The following is a 24,353-nucleotide window of genomic DNA, read 5'->3' as shown; positions in this document are numbered from 1 at the left end:
CCAATCATCCTCAGGGCACCCCAGCAGCCAGCCCCCCAGGGCACCCCAATCACGCCCAGCCCCCCCAGGGAACCCCAGCAGCCAGCCCCCAGGGCACCCCAATCACACCTGACACCCCAATCACGCCCAGTCCCCCAGGTAATCCTGGCAGCCAGCTCCCAGGGCACCCCCAATCACCCCCAGGGCACCCCGCAGCCAGCCCCCCAGGGCACCCTCAATCACACCCAGCCCCCCAGGGAACCCCAGCAGCTAGCCCCCAGGGCACCTCCAGTCACCCCCAGCCCCCTAGGGCACCCCCAATCACCCCCAACCCCCCATGGCACCCCCAATCACGCCTAGGACACCCTCAATCACCCCCAGCCCCCCAGGGCAGCCCCAATCATGCACACAGGGGGGTACATGGGGGGCACACAGGGGTGTCCCGGGGGTTTACACAGGGGCAGGAGGTACACGGTGGGGGGCACCCAGGGGGTCACTCACGCTGCCGCCCGGCACCCCGGTGCGGTCCCAGACGAGGGTGAGCTCGCTGCTCTGCCCGGTCCCCGAGCTGTTGAGATGCCCCTCGACCTGCACCAGGTATTTGTTGCCCCGCTCGGGGCTGCCGAAGAGCCGCTGGGCGCCCGGGCGCTGCAGGGGGCGCGTCTCCTTCTCCTGCTGCACGGCCCAGCGCCCCACCTCCTCCTGCCACGGGCCGGGGGTCAGGGGGAGCCACAGCCCCCGCTGACCCCCCGCCCCACAGTGCCCCCCCTTCCTCTCCCCGCCCCACAGAGTCCCACCTCCTCCTGCCACGGGCCGGGGGTCAGGGGGAGCCACAGCCCCCGCTGACCCCCCGCCCCACAGTGCCCCCCCCTTCCTCTCCCCGCCCCACAGAGTCCCACCTCCTCCTGCCACGGGCCAGGGGTCAGGGGGAGCCACTGCCCCCGCTGACCCCCCGCCCCACAGTGCCCCCCCTTCCTCTCCCCGCCCCACAGAGTCCCACCTCCTCCTGCCACGGGCCGGGGGTCAGGGGGAGCCACAGCCCCCGCTGACCCCCCGCCCCACAGTGCCCCCCCTTCCTCTCCCCGCCCCACAGAGTCCCACCTCCTCCTGCCACGGGCCGGGGCTCAGGGGGAGCCACAGCCCCCGCTGACCCCCCGCCCCACAGTGCCCCCCCTTCCTCTCCCCGCCCCACAGAGTCCCACCTCCTCCTGCCACGGGCCAGGGGTCAGGGGGAGCCACTGCCCCCGCTGACCCCCCGCCCCACAGTGCCCCCCCTTCCTCTCCCCACCCCACAGAGTCACACCTCCTCCTGCCACGGGCCGGGGGTCAGGGGGAGCCACAGCCCCCGCTGACCCCCCGCCCCACAGAGTCCCACCTCCTCCTGCCACGGGCCGGGGGTCAGGGGGAGCCACAGCCCCCGCTGACCCCCCGCCCCACAGTGCCCCCCCTTCCTCTTCCCGCCCCACAGAGTCCCACCTCCTCCTGCCACGGGCCGGGGCTCAGGGGGAGCCACAGCCCCCGCTGACCCCCCGCCCCACAGTGCCCCCCCTTCCTCTCCCCACCCCACAGAGTCCCACCTCCTCCTGCCACGGGCCGGGGGTCAGGGGGAGCCACAGCCCCCGCTGATCCCCCGCCCCACAGTGCCCCCCCCTTCCTCTCCCCGCCCCACAGAGTCCCACCTCCTCCTGCCACGGGCCGGGGGTCAGGGGGAGCCACAGACCCGCTGACCCCCCGCCCCACAGTGCCCCCCCTTCCTCTCCCCGCCCCACAGAGTCCCACCTCCTCCTGCCACGGGCCGGGGGTCAGGGGGAGCCACAGCCCCCGCTGACCCCCCGCCCCACAGTGCCCCCCCTTCCTCTCCCCGCCCCACAGAGTCACACCTCCTCCTGCCACGGGCCGGGGGTCAGGGGGAGCCACAGTCCCCGCTGACCCCCCGCCCCACAGTGCCCCCCCTTCCTCTCCCCGCCCCACAGAGTCCCACCTCCTCCTGCCACGGGCCGGGGGTCAGGGGGAGCCACAGCCCTCACTGACCCCCTGCCCCATCTCCTCCTGCCACAGGCCGGGGGGAGCCAAGCTCCGTGCTGACCCTCTGCCCCACAGCACCCCCAGCCCGTTCCTTGCAGCACAGACCCCCAGGCCCCACGTTGGGGCAGCCTTGACGAGCTCGGCTCCCCTCTTACCAGCTCGGGGGTGTTGGGGGCGCGGCCCAGCTTGGCGATCACGTGGAGGCGCTGCACACGGGCCCAGACAGAGATGTGGGGGGCAGGAGGGGGCCCGGCCAGCAGTGGGTAGATGAAGCCCTTGTAGACCAGGGAGACGTCCATCTCCGAGCTGGGGCTCAGCGTGATGGTTGTGCTGCGGACGATGGACACCTGGGGGGGCACCGGGGTCAGTCTGCTGCAGCCCCCCCTGCGGGGCACCCCTGTGCTGCCAGCTCACCCCCGCCGGTGTGACAAACTGGGAATGTTCTTAATGTTTGCTCTGAATACTGTGCTGGTGCCTCAGTGTCCCCTAGGCAGTACTTAATATCTAGGCGGTGGGATAAGGGGGTGCGATTGCTGCAGAGGAAGGGGCCAGTGCACCGAAATGCCTGGCACTCTGTCTCCTAGCAACTGATGGCCTGGGCCCCCCCTCTGCAAAGGTGCCAGCTGAAGGTGTTGGAGATCAGATGACCTCCCGGCCCAGGAAAGGGGCTGAGCAGAGAGGAGGGGCTGGAGGGGTTGTTAGTCTGGAGCTGGCTGAGGGCAGACGTGGGGGTCTGGCTCACTGCCCCCCAGAATGGACCCAGACGAGGGGTCCGGTTCGCTGTACCTACAAGCTCTGTGTTAGACCCTGTTCCTGTCATCGAATAAACCTCTGTGTTACTGGCTGGCTGAGAGTCACGTCTGACTGCAAAGTGTGGGGGTGCAGGACCCCGCAGCCCCCCCCGGACCCCGCTGGGGTGGACTCGCTGTGGGAAGCGCACGGAGGGCAGAGGATGCTGAATACTCCAAGGAGAGACCCAGGAGGTGAAGCTGTGTGAGCTTCTTGCCCTGAACAAGTCTGCTCCGAGGGAGAGGAGGCTCCCCAAAGTCCTGACTGGCTTGGTGGGGAGCAGTTCCAGAGCATCGCCCGGTGACTCCGTGACAGCCAATGCTGCGTGCTTCCCCCAACAGTGCCCCCTCACCCTGCTATGAGGAACCCCAGTGCTCGAACTGTTCCCCTAGCAGCTCCTCCCGCACCCCCCCATGGGGGACCCAGTGCCCGAGCTGTCCCCCCTGGCAATGCCCCCCTGCCCCCTCATGGGGGACTCAGTGCCCAAACTTCTCCCCCGGCAGCGCCCCCCTGCCCCCCCAGGGACCCGGTGCCCGAGCTGCCCCACCTTGTCAGGCTGTGAGTCGTTGCGGGGGTGCTGGTAGGTGATGAGGTGCAGGCCAGGCAGGAAGTTGAGGTGTTGGCAGCTTTCCAGGGAGGTGATGAACACGGGGCGTGGCCCCCACCAGCCGTAGGTGCCCGAGATCTGCCCCACACGGCACCGGCTTTGTTCTGGGTGGGGGGGAGGGCAGAGAGGATGAGTCCCCACAGGCCCCATCTCTCCCCCAAGAATGCAGCCCCCCCTCGGGGAATGCAGCCCCCTGCCACACCCCCTTCCTCCCCCATTCTACCTCCCAAGAATGCAGCCCACCTGCCCTGCCCCATCTCCCCCAGCAAATACAGCCCCGAATCCCCTCTCCACAAAATGCCACAGCCCCTCCTGACACCCCCCCAGTCCATCTCCCCCAGGCAACCTGCCCTTCCTAGAGGGATCCCAGACCAGCCTCAGGCTGGGGGCAGGGGCCAGGGGGAGGGGAGGGGAGGGGGCTGGGGTAGAGGCTTGGGAGAGAGGAGGCAGTTGGGGAGGGAAGGGGAGAGGGAGGGAGGGGCCGGGGCCAGGGGGAAGGAGAGGCGGGTGGGGAGGGGGCCAGGGGGGAGAGGGAGGGAGGGGCTGTAGCCAGGGGAAGGAGAGGCTGGTGGGGAGGGACCGGGGGAGAGGAGGGGGGAGAGGAGGGGGCCAAAGGGGAGATGGAGGGAGGGGCCAGGGCAAGGAGAGGTGGGTGGGGAGAGGTTGGGGAGAGAGGAGGGGGCCAAGCGGGAGATGGAGGGAGGGGCCAGGGCAAGGAGAGGTGGGTGGGGAGAGGTTGGGGAGAGAGGAGGGGGCCAAGCGGGAGATGGAGGGAGGGGCCAGGGCCAGGGGAAGGAGAAGTAGGTGGGTAGGGGGCTGAGGGGAGAGGAGGCGGGTGGGGCTGGGCCCATGGGAAGGAGAGGCGGGTGGGGAGGGGCCGGGGGGAGAGGAGGCAGGTGAGGAGGGAAGAGGAGAGGGAGGGAGCGGCCGGGGCCAGGGGAAGGAGAGGTGGGTGGGGAGGGGCCGGGGGAGAGGAGGCAGAGGGACAGGTGTGGCGGGGGCCGGGGGAGCACTCACCAGCAACAGGCATGCAAGTCTCATTCTGCACACACCAGCCAAAGGGCCCCGGCGCATGGGGCACGGGGGGGCCGGCCCCCCCAAACGCCAGGCAGGACTCGCAGTCCACCAGGAGCCGGGCCAGGCCCAGGCAGCCGGTGCTGGGGCACTGAGAGAGCGAGAGAGACGTCAAAGGGGAAACACGGTCAGTGCCCCCACTGCACCACCCCACGTTGGAGAGAACCCAGCAGTCCTGGCTCCCAGCCCCCCCTGCCCTAACCCACCAGCCCCTGCTCCCCTCCCAGAGCTGGGGAGAGAACCCAGGAGTCCTGGCTCCCAGCCCCCCTGCTCTGACCCACCAGCCCCCACTCCCCTCCTGGAGCCAGGGAGGGAACCCAGGAGTCCTGGTTCCCAGTCCCCCCCCCCGCACTAACCACCAGCCCCCACTCCCCTCCCAGAGCCGGGGAGGGAACCCAGGTGTCTGTACCTCACCCTTGAGGGTGTGATAAGTGGGGGATTTTCTTGGCATTTTGCATGAACGCTGTGTGCGCCTCGGTTTCCCTGGGTGCTGCATGTGGAGCGACCGGGTGGGAGGGGGGTTGGTATTGCAGGGGGCCACATGTGACCTCACCCAGCAGCTGGGACCTCGGCCACTGGTCTGGAGATTGGGGACCCAGTGACTGGTGACGGGGAGGCCCGGCCCGGCCGGGGAGCAATGGGCTGAGGAGAGGGGCCCAGGGACCTGCCCAGCCGTCGGGAAGGAGGACGGCAGAGAGGGGCCCAGCGGCCTGGTCACCGGGGACCGCAGAGAAGGGGCGGAGGGCGGGGGCAGGATCGCTTAGGGGTTTCAGCATTGGCCTGCTAAACCCAGGGCTGTGAGTTCCATCCCTGTGGGGCCTCTCAGGGATGTGGGGCACAATCAGTGAAGGGGGCCGGACTCGATGCCCCTTCGGGCTCCCTTCCAGCTCCAGGAGATAGTTAGCTAGATGGGGGTGGGATTTAGGGGCTGACCGGAAGGAGGGGGCAGGCTGGGAGCCCATGGGGCCGGGCCAGACCCAGCTGGCCGGGCCGAGGGCGCTAAGACCTGCCTGGGCTGGGTCCAGACGCTCCTGCGTGACGCTGGCAGAGCCACTGCAGCTAGAGATTGGGAGTGTTGCTCCCTCTGGGGGTGGGGGCCCCAGGGACTCCCTGAGGGGGCCACGGCAGAGCCAGGCTGCTGGGGGGGTCAGGAGGGTGGTCCCAGGGGGCGAGCAGAGCCCCAAGAAGGGCCCTGCGGAGCAGGGGGTCACTCACGTTGCTGTGGGGCGCGGGGCTCTGGCAGGCATCCAGGCACCAGGAGCACTCGGGGTCCTTCCCGCAGGTGCTGCTCTCCGAGTACATGGAGCAGTAATCCAGGTGGTACTGGGGGGTAGGGCAGTGAGGGAGAGGCTGCCCCCGACAGCCCCCCAACCCACAGCCAGGGACCCCCCTCCCCAACCACAAACCCCTGACCCCTCCTCCCCCACCAGCCAGAGACCACCCCGCCCCCCGACTCCACACCAGAGAGCCCCTGGCCGTCTCCCCGTGTAGAGCAGCAATAACCCCGGAGGGGGGGGTCAAGGAGGAGTTAATGGCCCCCCAGGCAGCTCCTCTGCAAGCCAGAGCCTCCTTGTCCCCTCACCCAGATCCCCTCCACAGGCAGGAAAAGGGAGCGGGGGTCCCCGATCTGTTCCCATGAGCTCCCAGGGCACGGAGGGGAAGCCAGGAGTCCTGGGGGGCAGCAGGAGGGGTGGGGGCTAGCAGAGGTGAGGGACCCTGTGGCAAAGACTCAGGACAGAGGGGGCACTGGGGGGGGTTGGCAGGGCCCCAGGGGTCACTTACGTTCTGGGCAGGCACCTGGAAGACGAAGGTGGGCACCTTGTAGGCCACGAGGTCCCCGCGGGGGGCCCCGCTGAATCCCCCAGCCACCAGCAGCACGTTGTCCTGCAGCACAGCCGCCACGTGGGAATAGCGCCCCCCGGCCGCCCGCCCGGCCAGCTCTGCTGAGAGGGGAGCATCAGGCAGGGGCTGGGACCCACTGGCCCCCCGGCCGCCCGCCCAGCCGGCTCTGCTGAGAGGGGAGCATCAGGCAGGGGCTGGGACCCACTGGCCCCCCGGCCGCCCGCCCAGCCGGCTCTGCTGAGAGGGGAGCATCAGGCAGGCACCGGGAGCCACTGGCCGCCCAGCCGGCCGGCTCTGCTGAGAGGGGAGCATCAGGCAGGGGCTGGGACCCACTGGCCCCCCAGCCGCCCGCCCGGCCCGCTCTGCCGAGATGGGGGAGCATCAGGCAGGCGCCAGGACCCACTGGCCCCGGCCTGCTCTGCCAAGAGGGGAGCATCAGGCTGGTGCCGGGACCCATTGGCCCCCTGGCCGCCCACCTGGCCCGCTCTGCCCAGAGGGGAGCATTAGGCTGGCACCAGGATCCACTGGCCCCCTGGCCTCCTTGGCCCCCAGGGGGCCGCCCCCCACCTGCCATCCACTAGGGAGCTGCCCATGCCCCTCCTTCCCTCCATGTACTGGGGCATCCCCTCACCCCACCCCACCCACCAGGGCTCCCCCCCATGAGCACCAGCCGCTGGGACAGCCCCCCCCACTCCCCCATCCCCTGGGGCATCCCCCCTCTGCCCACTCTCAGGGAGCCCCTGCCCCTCTTGCTCCCTAGGGTAGCCGAGCCCCTCACCGTGGGGCAGGCTCCGCGCCAGTGCCTGGCCAGGCACCCACTGGTGACAGCCCAGGTGGTAGAAGAAAAGTTCATCCTCGTAGCACTTCTCCTCGTGGTAGTGAATGTGCACGTTGCCCCCTGCGGGCGAGGGGGGGATCAGACCGGGGGGGCAGCACAGATGGGACGGGGATCAGACCCGGGGGGACTAATTCTCACTCACGGACCCCACACGAGGGGGGCTGATGATGGAGCAAGGAACAGGATGGGGGCGTGGGGGCTCGGGGGGGTGAGTAGGGGGTCCGGGGGGGGGAGCACATAGGCGACAATGATGGGCCAGCATACGGTTGTGTCACTCAGCAGTCAGTGCCAGCTGGGCCCAGGGACACGGGGGGGCACTCACCACGGGAGAGTCCCTGTAGGGGTGAGGGGTTCGTGGGGGGTGGAAGGCCAGAGTGGGGTGTGATGAAGTGGGGCTCTTCTTAATGTTCCCTCTGAATACTGTGTGGGGGCCTCAGTTTCTGGCCGACCCTCTGGCTCCTGGCAACTAATGGCCAGGCCCTTCCCCCTGCCAGGGGATGGATGCTAAAGGTGGGGGAGAACAAAGCGGTCAGGTGACCTCCTGGCCCGGGAAAGGGGCTGAGCAGAGAGGAGGGGCTGGGGGGGGTTGTTAGTCTGGAGCTGACTGAGGGCAGACGTGGGGGTCTGGCTCACTGCCCCCCAGAATGGGACCCAGCCGAGGGGTCCGGTTCGCTGTATTTACAAGCTCTGTTTTAGACCCTGTTCCTGTCATTGAATAAACCTCTGTGTTACTGGCTGGCTGAGAGTCACGTCTGACTGCAAAGTGGGGGTGCAGGACCCTGTGGCTCCCCCAGGACCCCGCTGGGGTGGACTCGCTGTGGGAAGCGCACGGAGGGGCAGAGGATGCTGAATGCTCCAAGGAGAGACCCAGGAGGTGAAGCCGTGGGAGCTTCTTGCCCTGAACAAGTCTGCTCCGAGGGAGAGGAGGCTCCCCAAAGTCCTGCCTGGCTTTGTGGGGTGCAGTTCCAGAGCATCGCCCGGGGATTCTGGGACAGAGGGGGCCTCAAGTGGTGAGGAGGGTCCCGGCAGGGAGGTCATGGGGGTCCCAGTGGGGAGGGGGTCCCCTTGGGGAGGTTTCAGAGGGGGGTCGGAGGGTCCCGGCAGGAGGGGCATCAGATGGGGGTTGGGGGATCTCAGCAGGGGGTCAGAGGGGGTACCAGTGGGAGGGACGGGGGGGTCTCGGCGGGGTAGGAAGAGGAGGGGGATCCTGGCCGGGGGGGGCAGGGGGCTACCAGCAGGAGGGATGGGGGGTCCTGGTGGAGGGACAGAGGGGGGTCGAGCGGTCCCCATGGGGAGGATCAGAGGGGGGACGGGGGGTCCCAGCAGGGAGTCAGAGGGTGTCACAGAGTGTGGAGGGACACAGGGCCCTGCACCCCGGGGTTCCCGGGACTCTCAGCCAGCCGGGAAAGCGGAAGGTTTATTCAGACGACAGGAACACAGGCCAGGACGGGTCTTGCAGGCACAGAGAGCAGGACCCCCTTTAGTTAGGTCCATCTGGGGGCCCCAGGGAGGCCACTGCCCTGTTGGTCAGGGCGCCCCTCTCTTTCCCTACGAGCTCCAAAACTGAAACTCTCCCCAGCCTCTCCCGGCTCCTCTCCCAGCCTTTGTCCTTTGTCTAGTGTCCCGGGCAGAGGTGTCACCTGGCCTCCAACCCCCTGCCGGGTTCTCATGTTACCTGCTCGGTTACCTCCCTTCCCCAAGGCAGGCCCCCCAAACTCCCCTCCAACCCCCCCGGGGGTTTCAGGTTACCTGCTCAGGTACCTCCCTTCCCCAAGGCAGGCCCCCCAAACTCCCCTCCAACCCCCTGCCGGGTTCTCATGTTACCTGCTCGGTTACCTCCCTTCCCCAAGGCAGGCCCCCCAAACTCCCCTCCAACCCCCTCCGGGGTCTCAGGTTACCTGCTCAGGTACCTCACTTCCCCAAGGCAGGCCCCCCAAACTCCCCTCCAACCCCCTGCCGAGTTCTCATGTTACCTGCTCGGTTACCTCCCTTCCCCAAGGCAGGCCCCCCAAACTCCCCTCCAACCCCCTCCGGGGTCTCAGGTTCCCTGCTCAGGTACCTCCCTTCCCCAAGGCAGACCCCCCAAACTCCCCTCCAATCCCCCCGGGGATCTCAGGTTACCTGCTCAGGTACCTCACTTCCCCAAGGCAGGCCCCCCAAACTCCCCTCCAACCCCCTCCGGGGGGTCTCAGGTTACCTGCTCAGGTACCTCACTTCCCCAAGGCAGGCCCCCCAAACTCCCCTCCAACCCCCCCGGGGGTCTCAGGTTACCTGCTCAGGTACCTCCCTTCCCCAAGGCAGGCCCCCCAAACTCCCCTCCAACCCCCCCGGGGTCTCAGGTTACCTGCTCAGGTACCTCACTTCCCCAAGGCAGGCCCCCCAAACTCCCCTCCAACCCCCTGCCGAGTTCTCATGTTACCTGCTCGGTTACCTCACTTCCCCAAGGCAGGCCCCCCAAACTCCCCTCCAACCCCCTCCGGGGTCTCAGGTTACCTGCTCAGGTACCTCCCTTCCCCAAGGCAGACCCCCCAAACTCCCCTCCAACCCCCCCGGGGGTCTCAGGTTACCTGCTCAGGTACCTCCCTTCCCCAAGGCAGGCCCCCCAAACTCCCCTCCAACCCCCCCGGGGGTCTCAGGTTACCTGCTCAGGTACCTCCCTTCCCCAAGGCAGGCCCCCCAAACTCCCCTCCAACCCCCCCGGGGGTCTCAGGTTACCTGCTCAGGTACCTCCCTTCCCCAAGGCAGGCCCCCCAAACTCCCCTCCAACCCCCCCGGGGGTCTCAGGTTACCTGCTCAGGTACCTCCCCAAGGCAGGCCCCCCAAACTCCCCTCCAACCCCCCCGGGGGTCTCAGGTTACCTGCTCAGGTACCTCCCTTCCCCAAGGCAGGCCCCCCAAACTCCCCTCCAACCCCCCCGGGGGGTCTCAGGTTACCTGCTCAGGTACCTCCCCAAGGCAGGCCCCCCAAACTCCCCTCCAACCCCCCCGGGGGTCTCAGGTTACCTGCTCAGGTACCTCACTTCCCCAAGGCAGGCCCCCCAAACTCCCCTCCAACCCCCCCGGGGGTCTCAGGTTACCTGCTCAGGTACCTCACTTCCCCAAGGCAGGCCCCCCAAACTCCCCTCCAACCCCCCCGGGGGTCTCAGGTTACCTGCTCAGGTACCTCACTTCCCCAAGGCAGGCCCCCCAAACTCCCCTCCAACCCCCCCGGGGTCTCAGGTTATCTGCTCAGGTACCTCACTTCCCCAAGGCAGGCCCCCCAAACTCCCCTCCAACTCCCCCGGGGTCTCAGGTTACCTGCTCAGGTACCTCACTTCCCCAAGGCAGGCCCCCCAAACTCCCCTCCAACCCCCCCGGGGTCTCAGGTTACCTGCTCAGGTACCTCACTTCCCCAAGGCAGGCCCCCCAAACTCCCCTCCAACCCCCTGCCGAGTTCTCATGTTACCTGCTCGGTTACCTCCCTTCCCCAAGGCAGACCCCCCAAACTCCCCTCCAACCCCCCGGGGGTCTCAGGTTACCTGCTCAGGTACCTCACTTCCCCAAGGCAGGCCCCCCAAACTGCCCTCCAACCCCCCCGGGGTCTCAGGTTACCTGCTCAGGTCTCCTCCCTTCCCCAAGACCATCCCAGCACAACTCCTCTGCAGCCGTCGCAGGCCAACACTGCCCACTCATATGCTCCCCAAATACCACATCAAGAACATTCCCACTTCCTCGCAGCAGGTCCCGACGGGACGGGGGGGGGGGGGGGGGGGGGGGGGCAGAGGGGGTCCCAGCAGTGAAGTCAAAGGGGGGTCCCGGTGGAGGGGTCAGGGGTGTCCCAGTGGGGGAGATCAGAGGGGGGTCAGGGGAGTCCTGTCTGGGGGGGCCCAGTGGGGGCGGTCAGTGGGTCCCCGCAGGGGGGTCACAGGGGGGTCAGAAGGCGTCCCCACGGTGGAATCAGAGGGTGGTCCCAGGTGGAGCATCAGAGGGGGTGTCCCGGTGTGGGGGGTTCAGAGGGCGGTCAGGGGAGTCCTGTCGGGGGGGTCTCATGGGGAGGGTCAGTGGGTCCCCTCGGGGGGGTTACAGGGGGGTCAGAAGGGGTCCCCGCAGGGGGATCAGAGGGGGTCAGGGAGGTCTCGGGGGGGTCAGATGGTGTGGGGTCAGATGGGAGGTCCCAGGGGGGGCCTCAGAGGGGGTGCCCTGGCGGGGCGGTCAGAAGGGGGGTCAAGGGTTCCCGGCAGGGGGGAGGTTGGAGGGAGGTCCCTGTGGGGGGTTTCTGTGGGGGACTCAGAGGGGGGTCAAGGAGTCCCAGCGGGGGGGGGGGGGGGGGTGGAGGGAGGTCCCTATGGGGGGTTCCCATGGGGGACTCAGACGGGGGTCAAGGGATCCCAGCAGGGGTTTGGGGAGAGGTCCCTGCGGGGGGTTCCCGTGGGGGACTCAGACGGGGGTCAAGGGGTCCCAGCAGGGGGGTTGGGGAGAGGTCCCTGTGGGGGTCCCTGTGGGGGACTCAGAGGGGGGTCAAGGGGTCCCGGCAGTGGGGTTGGGGAGAGGTCCCTGCGGGGGTCCCCGTGGGGGACTCAGAGGGGGGTCAAGGGGTCCCGGCAGTGGGGTTGGGGAGAGGTCCCTGCGGGGGTCCCCGTGGGGGACTCAGAGGGGGGTCAAGGGGTCCCGGCAGGGGGGTTGGGGAGAGGTCCCTGCGGGGGTCCCCGTGGGGGACTCAGAGGGGGGTCAAGGGGTCCCGGCAGGGGGGTTGGGGAGAGGTCCCTGCGGGGGTCCCCGTGGGGGACTCAGAGGGGGGAGCCCGCGGGGCGCGGTCACTCACCGTACACCACCATGTAGTTGCCCAGCAGGCTGGCGCTGTGGAAGGCGCGTTCCCGGGGGCCGTGCTGGGGGTCGCGCCCGCGCAAGGGGCTCCAATGGCGCAGGTCCACGTGGAACAGATCTGTGCTGTTCACCCGCATGCTGAACCTGGGGGTGGGAGGGGGAGTCAGCCGGGGAGCGTGACCCCCAGCCCCCCACTGTGCCCCCCCAGCCTTCAGCCACGCCCCCACCTCTCCCTGGGCCCCCCAGCCCTCAGCCACGCCCCCAGCATCTTCCTAGGGCCCCAGCCACACAGCCCAGCCTCTCCCTGGGCCACCCAGCCACGCCCCCCCCAGCCCCCCACTGTGCCCCCTCAGCCTTCAGCCACACCCGCACCTCTCCCTGGGCCCCCCAGCCCTCAGCCACACCCCCAACATCTTCCTGGGGCCCCAGCCACACAGCCCAGCCTCTCCCTGGGCCCCACAGCCATGCCCCTCAGCCCCCCACTGTGCCTCCCCAGCCCTCAGCCATGCTCCCGCCTCTCCCTGGGCCCCCCAGCCCTCAGCCATACCCCCAGCATCTTCCTGGGGCCCCCAGCCCTCAGCCACGCCCCTAGCATCTTCCTGGGACCCCAGCCACACAGCCCAGGCTCTCCCTGGGCCACCCAGCCACGCCCCCCAGCCCCCCACTGTGCCCCCTCAGCCTTCAGCCACGCCCCCACCTCTCCCTGGGCCCCCCAGCCCTCAGCCATACCCCCAGCATCTTCCTGGGGGCCCAGCCACACAGCCCAGCCTCTCCCTGGGCCCCTCAGCCACATCCCCCAGCCCCCCACTGTGCCTCCCCAGCCCTCAGCCATGCCCCCGCCTCTCCCTGGGCCCCTCAGCCCTCAGCCACGCCCCTAGCATCTTCCTGGGACCCCAGCCACACAGCCCAGGCTCTCCCTGGGCCCCACAGCCATGCCCCTCAGCCCCCCACTGTGCCTCCCCAGCCCTCAGCCATGCCCCCGCCTCTCCCTGGGCCCCTCAGCCCTCAGCCATACCCCCAGCATCTTCCTGGGGCCCCCAGCCCTCAGCCACGCCCCTAGCATCTTCCTGGGACCCCAGCCACACACCCCAGCCTCTCCCGGGGCCCCCCAGCTCCCAGCCACGCCTCTACCTCTCCCTGGACCCCTCAGCCAGGGACCCCTCCTCTCCTTGATCCCCCCAGCCCTCAGCCACGCCCCCAGCCTCTCCCTGGTTCCCCCAGCCCAGCCCAGCCCCCCTGCTCACCGGGCTGTGGAGGGCCGGTGCCCCCCGTACACCAGCAGGGCGCGGGAGGGCGGGTGGAAGACCATGGAGTGCCCAGCGGCAGCAGGTGCCTTCCCCCCGGCGGGTACCACGCGCTCCCACTGCCACCTCTCCAGATGGAAACGGAACATCTGCGAGGAGAAGACATCCACGGCGGTGCGGCCTGCGGTGGGGAGCAGGGTTAGCGGGGCTGGAACCCAGGTGTCCTGGCTCCAACCCCACTGCACCCCCTGCTCTAGCTACTAGTCCCCACTCTCATCCCAGAGCTGGGACACAACCCAGGTGTCTGGTGTGATGAAATGAGAATGTTCTTAAGGTTGTGTCTGAATTCTGTGTGCGTCAGTTTCCCCTGGGTGTTACTCCAGTAGCTGGTGGGGGGGGTCAGGGTGCGTGATCGGTGCAGAGACCCATAGAGGGCAGGCATGGCTGTGACTGACTGCCCGGGCACAGAGACCGGCCGACACCCTGTATCCAGAGCCCCTCGCCTGCAGGTGTGTTGGGGCAGCCCAGGTGACCTGCTGGCCCAGGAAAGAGACAGAGGCCGAAGGAGGCGACAGGCGGGTCTGAGAATGGGCTGCGGGAAGGACTCGGGGGGAGGCCAGGGCACCAGGCTCTGGATCCCTGCTCTCTGCGCTAACGAGCTCTGCTCTGCATGACAATGACCGGGCGCAGAGCAGCCATTTCCCCTCGCTGGTTGGCCCAGCGGCTCCCACAGGGGTACCAGAATCTATTGCAGTAACGGCTCCGCCGCACTCGGTGTGGAGACGTTCATGGGCGCCTCGTGGGGAGCCACTCGCTCGCCGGGGTGGCCCTGATCTTCCCCGTGTGCATTAGCCACCCCGATCCACCAGAGCTGGTTCGGGTTCGGTTCAGAAGTCACCGAGATGCCGCGGAAGGGCAAACCCAGGAACCTTCTGCCTTGTCTTGTTTAGCCCAATCTGCGTTCCAAGCCTCCTTCGCATCCCAGACGACTGCATGCGGCGAAAGGGACGTGCTCGAAAGGCTTGTGGGGCGTAAGGGGGGGTTGCCAAGGTCTGGGTGGATCGGAGGCGTCTGGATCTGGATTCACTAAGCTTTGTGGGATGTTCCTAGGCATCTCGGCAGGGGAGCGACGTTAGACAGGATCAGTCCCCAGGACTAATAACCCGTCCGCGTCACTCGCTGGCTGGGAGTTGCTGTGGGGTGGGGCGGGGCCCTTTGGGGGTGGGCAATGTCACGCAGGAGGGAGGGGGCGGATTGACCTGGGAATGTTGCGGGTGAGTTTTACTGGGGCTGTCTGCGTGGGGGAGGGGGGAGCAGGGGTGACTTTAGGGGAGGGACGAGACCTAAGCCAGGAAGGGGGGGGTGAGGCGACACCTTTCCCGGGGAGCTGGACAAAGGGAGGGGGAGGAGGGGAGAGCTGCTGGAGGGGTTTTGGTTTCAGCTTTGGGCTGGCTGGACAGAGGCAGGGAACCCCAAGTCTGGGGTCTAAGCTCCTTGCCCCCCAGAGGGACCTGGCTGGGGGGTCCTGGCTGTACCCACATGCCCTGCTTAGGATCGTGTTCCTGTCGGCTAATAAACTTTCTGTGTTACTGGCTGGCTGAGAGCCCCGGGGAATTGCGGGAAATGAGGGGTGACAGGCTCCCCAGGGGCCCCGTCCAGGGGGACTCGCTGTGGGGGGGCCCAGGGTGACCAGGGGGCCAAACGCTCCGAGGTCAGACCCAGGAGGCCCCAAAGCCGAGCAGGCTCCTGGCCCTGGTGACAGGTGCCCTGCAAGGAGATGCTGCCCCAGAGTCCTGGCTGCCTTCATCTGGAGCAGTAAGAGCCCCCAGCCTGGGGCCCCAGAACACCTGGCTCCCACTCCCCTGCTCTAACCACCAGCCCCCACTCCCTGTCCAGAGCCAGGGATAGAACCCAGGAGTCCTGGCTCCCAGCCCCCCAGCTCTAACCCACCAGCTCCCACTCCCTGTCCAGAGCCAGGGATAGAACCCAGGAGTCCTGGCTCCCACTCCCCTGCTCTAACCACCAGCCCCCACTCCCTGTCCAGAGCCGGGAGAGAACCCAGGAGTCCTGGCTCCCAGCCCCCCAGCTCTAACCCACCAGCTCCCACTCCCCTCCCAGAGCCAGGGAGAGAAGAATCCAGGAGTCCTGGCTCCCAGTCCCCCCGTTCTAACCACTAGCCACCCCTCCCCTCCCAGAGCCGGGGAGGGAACCCAGGAGTCCTGCTCCCAGCCCACGTCTCACCTCCAAAGACGTACAGCCACGTGTCGACCACGGCTGCGGCATGGCTGGCCAGACCGGGTGGCAAAGAGGCTGTGGCATTGGGGGGGGCCAGCTCCAGCCAGTGCCCCTCATGGGGTTGGTACATCCAGACGTCACTGACCAGGAAGCCATTGGCCAGCTCCCCCCCACACAGTACCAGGCAGCCCTGCCAGGCCACAGCCACATGGGAGTGACGGGCCGCCTGCGGGGAGAGAGGGGGTTAGCGCTGGGGGAGTGGACACACCACCGCGGAGGTGGGGGGGTGACCCAGTCTGCGGCTGATGGCCTTGCGCCAGCCCGGCGGGACGCACTCGCTACACCCCACGCTGGGCCAGGAGCTGGAGCTCAGGACGTAGGACCAGGGCCGGCTCTGTTTCTGCTGCCCCAAGCATGGCAGGCGGGCGGCTTTCGGTGGCACAGGTCCGCTGGTCATGCGGATTCAGTGGCATTTCTGCGGGTGATCTGCCGGTGCTGCACCATTGGTGTCCCCGCCACCGAAGTCGTGGGACCCGCGGACCTCCCACAGGCATGCTGCCGAAAGCCCCCTGCCTGCCACCCTCACAGCAACTGGCAGGCTGCCCCCCACAGCTTGCTGCCCCAGGCATGCGCCCCTGCGTAGGACGTGGTTTGAAACCTGCCACCAGCATCCCAGGGAGGCAGCTGAGAAAACGCGGGAACGTGAAGCTGGTGGGCCGTGACTCGCGTCTGTCTAAGCAGGCGGGGGGCGGGGGGGGTCTGCCCTGGAGAAAGGACCCAGCCGGGGTGGCAGGGAACAGCCACGGAGTCAATCAGCCAGGCAGAGAGCAGCCAGGCAGCCAGAGTCAATCAGCCAGCCCGGGCTGGCTCTGCCCTTTCTCGGACCCCTGCAGAGGGTCCCGGGACCCTGCGAGGGCCAAGCACGGAAACCCGCGGCGCCAGCCCAGCGTGACTGTCCAGGAAAGTGAGCGGCTGTCGGGTGCCGGCGTTACCGCAGCCGGAGCAGCTACAGACACGCGGACATTACGCTCCCGCCAGGCTGCCAGGAACTGGGGCCAGGAAGGGAGCGGCAGCCTGAGCTCACCCGGCCTCGGGGACCGGGGTCACTGAGCCTTGGGGGAGACAAGCAAGGCGAGATGTCCCCTTTGGCACCATCACTGGACGGACATCTACATTCGAGGCCGGGCACATGGTGTAGGGGAGGGCGCTGGGGAGCCGCTCAGCTGGGCCCAGTGGAGGGGGGGAGGAACGGGGCACAGGGGGGCCATGGGGGGGACGTACCAGGGAAGAGGGGTGTGAGGAACTGGGCTTGTTCTTACTGGGGGCTCTGAATGCTGAGTGGGGGGGGTTGGCCTGGGAGGACGAGCTGCGTTGGGGGACGGGAGACTGGCCGGAGGGAGGGGACCTGAGCAGGTGACGTGAGAACCCAGGGAGGGGGGAGAGGCCAGGGGACACCTCTGCCTGGGAAGCTGGACAAAGGGGGGGGAGGAGACGCTGGGGGGGAGGGGGTTTCAGGAGCTGGCTGGGGAATGGAGGGAGCCCAGACAGGGCTCTGACCCCCCAAGGGGGCTGTGGTGCCCCTGGGACTCCAAGCTGGACCCAACTGGGGAGGATCCTGTTGTCTGTGCCTGCAAGACCCGTCCTGGCCTGTGTTCGTCGTCTGAATAAACCTTCTGAGAATCCTAGTGTCACGGGAAGCCGGGGGTGCAGGGCCCTGACTCCCACACACTCTGTGACAAGGGGCACAGGGGGGACGTACCGGGGAGGAGGGGCACAGGGGGGCGGCATGGGGGGGACGTACCGTGGAGGAGGGGCATGGGGAGGGCATGGGGGGACATACCGGGGAGGAGGGGCACGGGAGGGCAGCATGGGGGAGATGTACCAGGGAGGAGGGGCACAGGGGGGCGGCATGGAGGGGACGTACCGGGGAGGAGGGGCACAGGGGGGACGTACCTGGGAGGAGGGGCACGGGGAGGGCACGGGGGGGACGTACCTGAGAGGAGGGGCACGGGGAGGGCACGGGGGGGACGTACCGGGGAGGAGGGGCACAGGGGGGCGGCATGAGGGAGACGTACCGGGGAGGAGGGGCACGGGGAGGGCATGGGGGAGATGTACCGGGGAGGAGGGGCACAGGGGGGCGGCATGGGGGAGATGTACCGGGGAGGAGGGGCACAGGGGGGACGTACCTGGGAGGAGGGGCACGGGGAGGGCATGGGGGGGATGTACCGGGGAGGAGGGGCACAGGGGGGCGGCATGGGGGAGACGTACCGGGGAGGAGGGACACAGGGGGGACGTATCTGAGAGGAGGGGCACAGGGAGAGCATGGGGGGGACGTACCGGGGAGGAGGGGCACGGGGAGGGCATGGGGGGGACATACCGGGGAGGAGGGGCACAGGGGGGCGGCATGGGGGAGACGTACCGGGGAGGAGGGGCACAGGGAGGGCATGGGGGGGACATACCAGGGAGGAGGGGCACGGGGGGGGCGGCATGGGGGAGACGTACCGGGGAGGAGTGGCACGGGGAGGGCATGCGGGGGACGTACCGGGGAGGAGGGGCACAGGGAGGGCACGGGGGGGACGTGCCGGGGAGGAGGGGCACAGGGGGGACGTACCTGAGAGGAGGGGCACAGGGAGGGCATGGGGGGGACGTACCGGGGAGGAGGGGCACAGGGGGGCAGCATGGGGGAGACGTACCGGGGAGGAGGGGCACAGGGGGGACGTACCTGAGAGGAGGGGCACAGGGAGGGCATGCGGGGGACGTACCGGGGAGGAGGGGCACGGGGAGGGCATGGGGGGGACGTGCCGGGGAGGAGGGGCACAGGGGGGACGTACCTGAGAGGAGGGGCACAGGGAGGGCATGGGGGGGACGTACCGGGGAGGGGCTCAGCACCCAGCGCTGCCACAGGTTGGAGGTGAAGTTGTAGATGACGAGGTCGCCCAGCGCCGTGTTCAGGTCCAGCCCTTGGGGAGCAGAGCAGCTATGAGGGGGGGCCCCAAACACCTGCCCCTCCCCCCTGCACCCCCATCCCCAACTTCTCCCACCCTATTCCCCCTGCACCCCCGTCCCCACCCCTACCCTGCCCCACCTCCCCTCAATCCCACTGCATCCTCCACCCCCCTGCACCAGGTCCCCACACCCCCCGTGCCCCAAGCCCCGTGGCAGCGGCGTCTCTGACCCCCGAAGATGTAGAGCGCCCCAGTGGGGGGCAGGACGGCGCCAGCGGCTGCCGTGCGGGGCCGGAAGTGGGGGTCCCCGGAGCTCAGGTTGTACCAGCGCCCGGCACCCTGGTTCTCGCCCAGCGCCAGGTCACAGGCCTCGCCCACAAAGCCTGGCTGGCACCAGCACCGATCAGACTCCTGCGGGGACAGACAGACAGATGGACAGAGGGTCCCGGCTCGCAGACCCCCAGCCCTGGGTCCTGGCCCATCCCTCCATTCACAGGGGAGAGGGAGCACTGGGGGGAGCGTCTCACTCTCCTGGTGGCGGGGGCAGCGGGAGGCAGGGGGGTCAAAGGGGCAGTGGGGCTCAGGGGTCTCATCTGGTGGCTGAGGCAGTGGGGGGCTCATCTGGTCGCAGGCCCCGTGGCCCAGGCAGTAGCTATAGCAGTGGGGCTCGGGGGGGGAGCAGTTGGGCTTAGGGAGGTCAGGGGGGAAGTGGGGCTCAGGAGGGCCGAGGGGGGGGCTCAGGGGGGCTAGGGAGCTCACCTGGTCACAGGCCCCGTGGCCCAGGCAGTAGCTGTCGCAGTGGGGCTCAGGGGGGGCAGTTGGGTTTAGGAGGAATCGGGGGGGAAGTGGGGCTCAGGAGGACCGAGGGGGGGCTCAGGGGGGCTCACCTGGTCACAGGCCCCGTGGCCCAGGCAGTAGCTGTCGCAGTGGGGCTCAGGGGGGGCAGTTGGGCTTAGGAGGAATCGGGGGGGAAGTGGGGCTCAGGAGGACCGAGGGGGGGCTCAGGGGGGCTCACCTGGTCGCAGGCCCCATGGCCCAGGCAGTAGCTGCCGCAGTGGGGCGCAGGGGCGGGGGCAGTGGGGCTCAGGAGGGCCGAGGGGGGCTCAGGGGGGCTCACCTGGTCGCAGGCCCCGTGGCCCAGGCAGTAGCTGTCGCAGTGGGGCACGGCGCAGTCCAGCCCCCCCCAGCCAGGCTGACACCGGCACTGGCCGTGGGGCTCGCAGGCGCCGTGGCCGGAGCAGCCGCGGGGGCAGAGCGAGACCCGGTAGCTGGCATTGAAGCCCAGCAGGTTGTAGTTGGCGTCACTGAACAGGTGCAGCAGCATCTGGCGGGTGGGGGGGGAGATGGGATCAAAGACATGGGCCCCCCAACCCCTCACCTACCCCCCCCACAGCCCCAGTAACGCCCCCTCCTCCAAACTCTCCCCAGCCCCCCGCTTCCCCAACCCCTCCCCCCACTGACGCCCAGACTCTCCCCCATTCTCGCATTCCTCCCCGCCCACTGCCACCCGGGGGGGGTCACCTTGCCAGAGGTGGCCTCGAGGGGGGGGGGCAGGGTGCTGCCGCTCAGGCTGGCCAGCAGGGGGCAGCGCGGGGAGTCGCCGTCGTAGACGAAGAGGTAGTCGTAGGTGCACTCGGTGTCCATGAACAGGAAGGTCAGGAGCACCCGGTGCCGGCTGCTGGGTGCTGGGGAGACACAGGGGGGTCAGACGCGGGACCCCAACACTACCCCGCAGGGAGCACGGCTCCCAGCATGCACCACGGCCCCCCCCAGGCCCTGAACCCCCCCCGCCATGGGGAGCACGGCTCCCAGCATGCACCACGGCCCCCCCCAGGCCCTGAACCCCCCCGCCACAGGGAGCACAGCTCCCAGCATGCACCATGGCCCCCCCCAGGCCCTGAACCCCCCCCCGCCACGGGGAGCATGGCTCCCAGCATGCACCACGGTACCCCGGGGCTCTGATCCCCCCCCCGCCACGGGGAGCACGGCTCCCAGCATGCACCATGCCCCCCCCAGGCCCTGAACCCCCCCCCACCACAGGGAGTACGGCTCCCAGCATGCACCATGGCGCCCCCAGGGCTCTGACCCCCCACTGCCACGGGGAGCACAGCTCCCAGCATGCACCATGGCCCCCCCAGGCCCTGAACCCCCCCCCGCCACGGGGAGCACGGCTCCCAGCATGCACCATGCCCCCCCCCAGGCCCTGAACCCTCCCCCGCCACGGGGAGCACGGCTCCCAGCATGCACCACGGTACCCCGGGGCTCTGACCCCCCCCCGCCACGGGGAGCACGGCTCCCAGCATGCACCATGCCCCCCCCAGGCCCTGAAACCCCCCCACCACAGGGAGTACGGCTCCCAGCATGCACCATGGCGCCCCCAGGGCTCTGACCCCCCACCGCCACGGGGAGCACAGCTCCCAGCATGCACCATGGCCCCCCCCAGGCCCTGAACCCCCTCCGCCACGGGGAGCACGGCTCCCAGCATGCACCATGGCCCCCCCAGGCCCTGACCCCCCCCGCCACAGGGAGCACGGCTCCCAGCATGCACCATGGCACCCCCCCAGGTCCTGAACCCCCCCCGCCACGGGGAGTACGGCTCCCAGCATGCACCACGGTACCCCGGGGCTCTGACCCCCCCACGGGGAGCACAGCTCCCAGCATGCACCACAGTACCCCTCCCCCAGGCCCTGAACTCCCCCCCCCCCGGGAGCTCAGCTCCCAGCATGCACCACAGCGCCCCCCCAGGGCCCTGAATTCCCCCCACCACAGGGAGCTGGTGCCCCCGGGGCTCTGACACCCCCCCCACGGGGAGCACCCCCCCAGGCCCTGAATTCCCCCTGCCATGGGGAGCACGGCTCCCAGCATGCATCCCCGGGACTCTGACAACCCCCCATGGGGAGCACGGCTCCCAGCATGCACCATGGTACCCCCGGGACTCTGACACCCCCCCATGGGGAGCACAGCTCCCAGCATGCACCATGGCACCCCCCAGGGCCCTGACCCCCCCCAACAGGAAACATGGCTCCCAGCATGCACCATGGCACCCCCCAGGGCCCTGACCCCCCCCCACAGAGAGCACAGCTCCCAGCATGCACCATGGCACCCCCCAGGGCCCTGACCCCCCCCCAGAGAGCACAGCTCCCAGCATGCACCATGGCACCCCCCAGGGCCTCACCCCCACCACGGGGAGCACAGCTCCCAGCATGCACCATGGCACCCCCCAGGGCCTCACCCCCACCACGGGGAGCACAGCTCCCAGCATGCACCATGGCACCCCCCAGGGCCCTGACCCCCCCCCCACAGAGAGCACAGCTCCCAGCATGCACCATGGCACCCCCCAGGGCCCTGACCCCCCCCCCACAGAGAGCACAGCTCCCAGCATGCACCATGGCACCCCCCAGGGCCCTGACCCCCCCCAACAGGAAACATGGCTCCCAGCATGCACCATGGCACCCCCCAGGGCCCTGACCCCCCCCCACAGAGAGCACAGCTCCCAGCATGCACCATGGCACCCCCCAGGGCCCTGACCCCCACCACGGGGAGCACAGCTCCCAGCATGCACCATGGCACCCCCCAGGGCCTCACCCCCACCACGGGGAGCACGGTTCCCAGCGTGCACCACGGCGCCCGACCCCCCGCCCAGGCTCTCATTGATTTCAAGGCCAGAAGGCACCACTGTGCCCATCTTGTCTGACTCATCAGAGACCTGCCCCAATTCCCCCCCAGGCAGAGCCCCACAGCCGGCCAGGCAGGACCCTAACGGCCTCAGGGATGAGGATCCAGGGTCCAAGGGGCCATTCCCCTCCCAACCGGGTCCCGCTCCCCCTCCTGGATCGGGGCACATTCAACCTTTCGCTGCTGGAGCAAAGAGCCCCAGACCCCGGGGCCGAGTCCCCCCGATCCTCCCTGGCCCCACTGAGCGGTGGGAGCTCCTGGTGGCTCTGGGGCAGGGCTCTGAACCCTGAAATGGTCCTGGGGTCTCTGCTCCGGCCCTGCCCCAGCATGTTAGCAGCCGGGGGGAGCACGGGGCCCATATCCAGGCGTGGGGGGCGCAGGGAGTGCGGGGCCCAGCTCTGGGCATGGGGCCCCCAGCCTGCTTGAGGCCCGTTTGTCCAGCCTGGGCTGGCGCCAGGCTCCGCAGCGTCGCGGGGGCCACGTGCGCCCGGTGCCCCGCCTGCCCCCCACCTTCTATCAGCCACTCGCAGTTCCCGTTCACCGAGTAGTTGCCCGGCCCGTCGCTGACGAAGCCCTGGGCGCCCCGCAGCACCTGGCGCTGCCCCTTGCAGTGGCCGGCGCCGGCCCCGGGGGCCCCGCTCAGCGCCAGGGCCAGCGCCAGCAGCAGGCCGGGGCCGGGGCTGCGGGAGGGGGGCCGGGCACCGTCCATCGCGGGCTCAGCGGGGCTCCGGGGGCTCCATGCGGCGACCTGCGCGGAGGAGACGAGGGTCGGGGACATGGCAGCGCGGTGACCCGACCCCCCCCCGTCCGACTCCCCTTCCCACCCGAGCCCCGTCCGGCCACGCGCGACCCCACCCGAGCCCCGTCCGGCCACGCGCGACACCCCACCCGAGCCCCGTCCGGCCACGCGCGACCCTCCCCCCCCCGTCCGGCCACGCGCTACTCCCCCCCGAGCCCCGTCCGGCCACGCGCGACCCCACCCGAGCCCCGTCCGGCCACGCGCGACTCCCCCCCCCCGAGCCCCGTCCGGCCACGCGCGACCCTCCCCCCCCCCGTCCGGCCACGCGCTACTCCCCCCCCGAGCCCCGTCCGGCCACGCGCGACCCCACCCGAGCCCCGTCCGGCCACGCGCGACTCCCCTTCCCCCCCCCCCGAGCCCCGTCCGGCCACGCGCGACTCCCCCACCCCGACCCCCCCCGTCCGGCCACGCGCGACTCCCCTTCCCCCCCCATCCCGAGCCCCGTCCGGCCACGGGGCTGATCCCGGGGAAGGGCCCGGGCGCTGCAGGCGGCCTAGGGGGACGGGGGGGCGGGGGGGCTGTGGGGGCGGGGCCCGGGGGGGCAGCGGGCCCGGGGGGGCGGGGGGGCCGGTCTCTCTCTCACCCGCTCGCTCTGCCCGTGGCGGACTCCGGGCCGGGAGCAGCGAGACGCGGGGCCAGCGCGGCGCGCGGGACCATAGAGCGGGCGGGCGGGAGGGGCCCGGTCCGGCCGCTCTGGGCTCCCGTCTCGCTGGTTCCGGCCGGGGGGGGCTCGGCCGGAGCAGGAACAGGGAACCCCCGGCGCGTGGCTCGGACCGACCCGAGCCCGGGACCCCCCAGCCCGGCCCGGGCGGGGACACGTGAGACCCGACCCGCAACCTCCCGCCCCCCCCCGGGCGCTGGGGGCCGACAGCCCCGCCCCCCCACCCCGGGACCCGCCCCCCACACCCCGCCCCTTCGCCCCCCCACCCCGCTCCGGGCCCCGCCCCTTCGCCCCCCAGGGGACCCGCCCCCCCCCACCCCGCCCCTTCGACCCCCCGCTTTGGGCCCCACCCCCCGCCCCTTCGACCCCCCCACGGGACACGCCCCCCCCACACCCCGCTCTGGACCCCACCCCCCACACCCCGCCCCTTCCCACCCCGCTCCGGGCCCCGCCCCCCACACCCCGCCCACGGGACCTGCCCCCCCACACCCCGCCCCTTCGACCCCCCCCCACGGGACCCGCCCCCCCCACACCCCGCCCCTTCGACCCCCCACTCTGGGACCCGCCCCCCACACCCCGCCCCTTCACACCCCCCCCGCTCCGAGCCCCGCCCCCTACACCCCGCCCCTTCGACCCCCGCTCCCGGCCCCGCCCACCACACCCCACCCCTTCGACCCCCCCACGGGACCCGCCCCCCCACACCCCGCCCCTTCGACCCCCCACGGGACCCGCCCTCCCACACCCCGCTCCGGGCCCCGCCCCTTCGACCCCCCCACGGGACCCGCCCCCCCACACCCCGCTCCGGGCCCCGCCCCCCACACCCCGCCCCTTCGACCCC

At 70.2% G+C, this 24,353-nt stretch overlaps 1 protein-coding gene across 4 annotated transcripts; it reads right to left on the bottom strand.

Moving 5' to 3' along the window:
* Positions 1-414: 414 nt before the first annotated feature.
* LOC115641003 (multiple epidermal growth factor-like domains protein 8) lies at positions 415-22,844 on the bottom strand. 4 transcript variants are annotated; one of them, XM_030544057.1, is made up of 15 exons: positions 22,566-22,844; positions 19,902-20,065; positions 19,498-19,704; positions 18,611-18,791; positions 18,307-18,395; positions 15,442-15,661; positions 13,201-13,381; positions 11,955-12,100; positions 7,095-7,214; positions 6,257-6,417; positions 5,690-5,797; positions 4,418-4,565; positions 3,341-3,504; positions 2,160-2,351; positions 415-681 (listed from the first exon to the last, which is right to left on the bottom strand). In XM_030544057.1, the coding sequence occupies exons 1-15, from the start codon at positions 22,831-22,833 to the stop codon at positions 430-432; spliced, it is 2,601 nt and encodes an 866-aa protein (XP_030399917.1). In that variant the 5' UTR covers positions 22,834-22,844; the 3' UTR covers positions 415-429. The 4 variants fall into 4 exon arrangements, with proteins under 4 accessions (XP_030399917.1, XP_030399918.1, XP_030399920.1 ...); XM_030544058.1 differs by having other exon boundaries at positions 6,257-6,414; positions 22,566-22,843; XM_030544060.1 differs by lacking the exon at positions 19,902-20,065 and having other exon boundaries at positions 22,566-22,652.
* Positions 22,845-24,353: the final 1,509 nt, after the last annotated feature.

The sequence above is a fragment of the Gopherus evgoodei genome, unplaced genomic scaffold (genome assembly GCF_007399415.2).
Source record: "Gopherus evgoodei ecotype Sinaloan lineage unplaced genomic scaffold, rGopEvg1_v1.p scaffold_339_arrow_ctg1, whole genome shotgun sequence".
Classification (NCBI taxonomy): Eukaryota; Metazoa; Chordata; order Testudines; family Testudinidae; genus Gopherus; species Gopherus evgoodei.
Note: the sequence above shows the minus strand (reverse complement) of the source record. Positions and strands in the feature narration are given on the sequence as shown.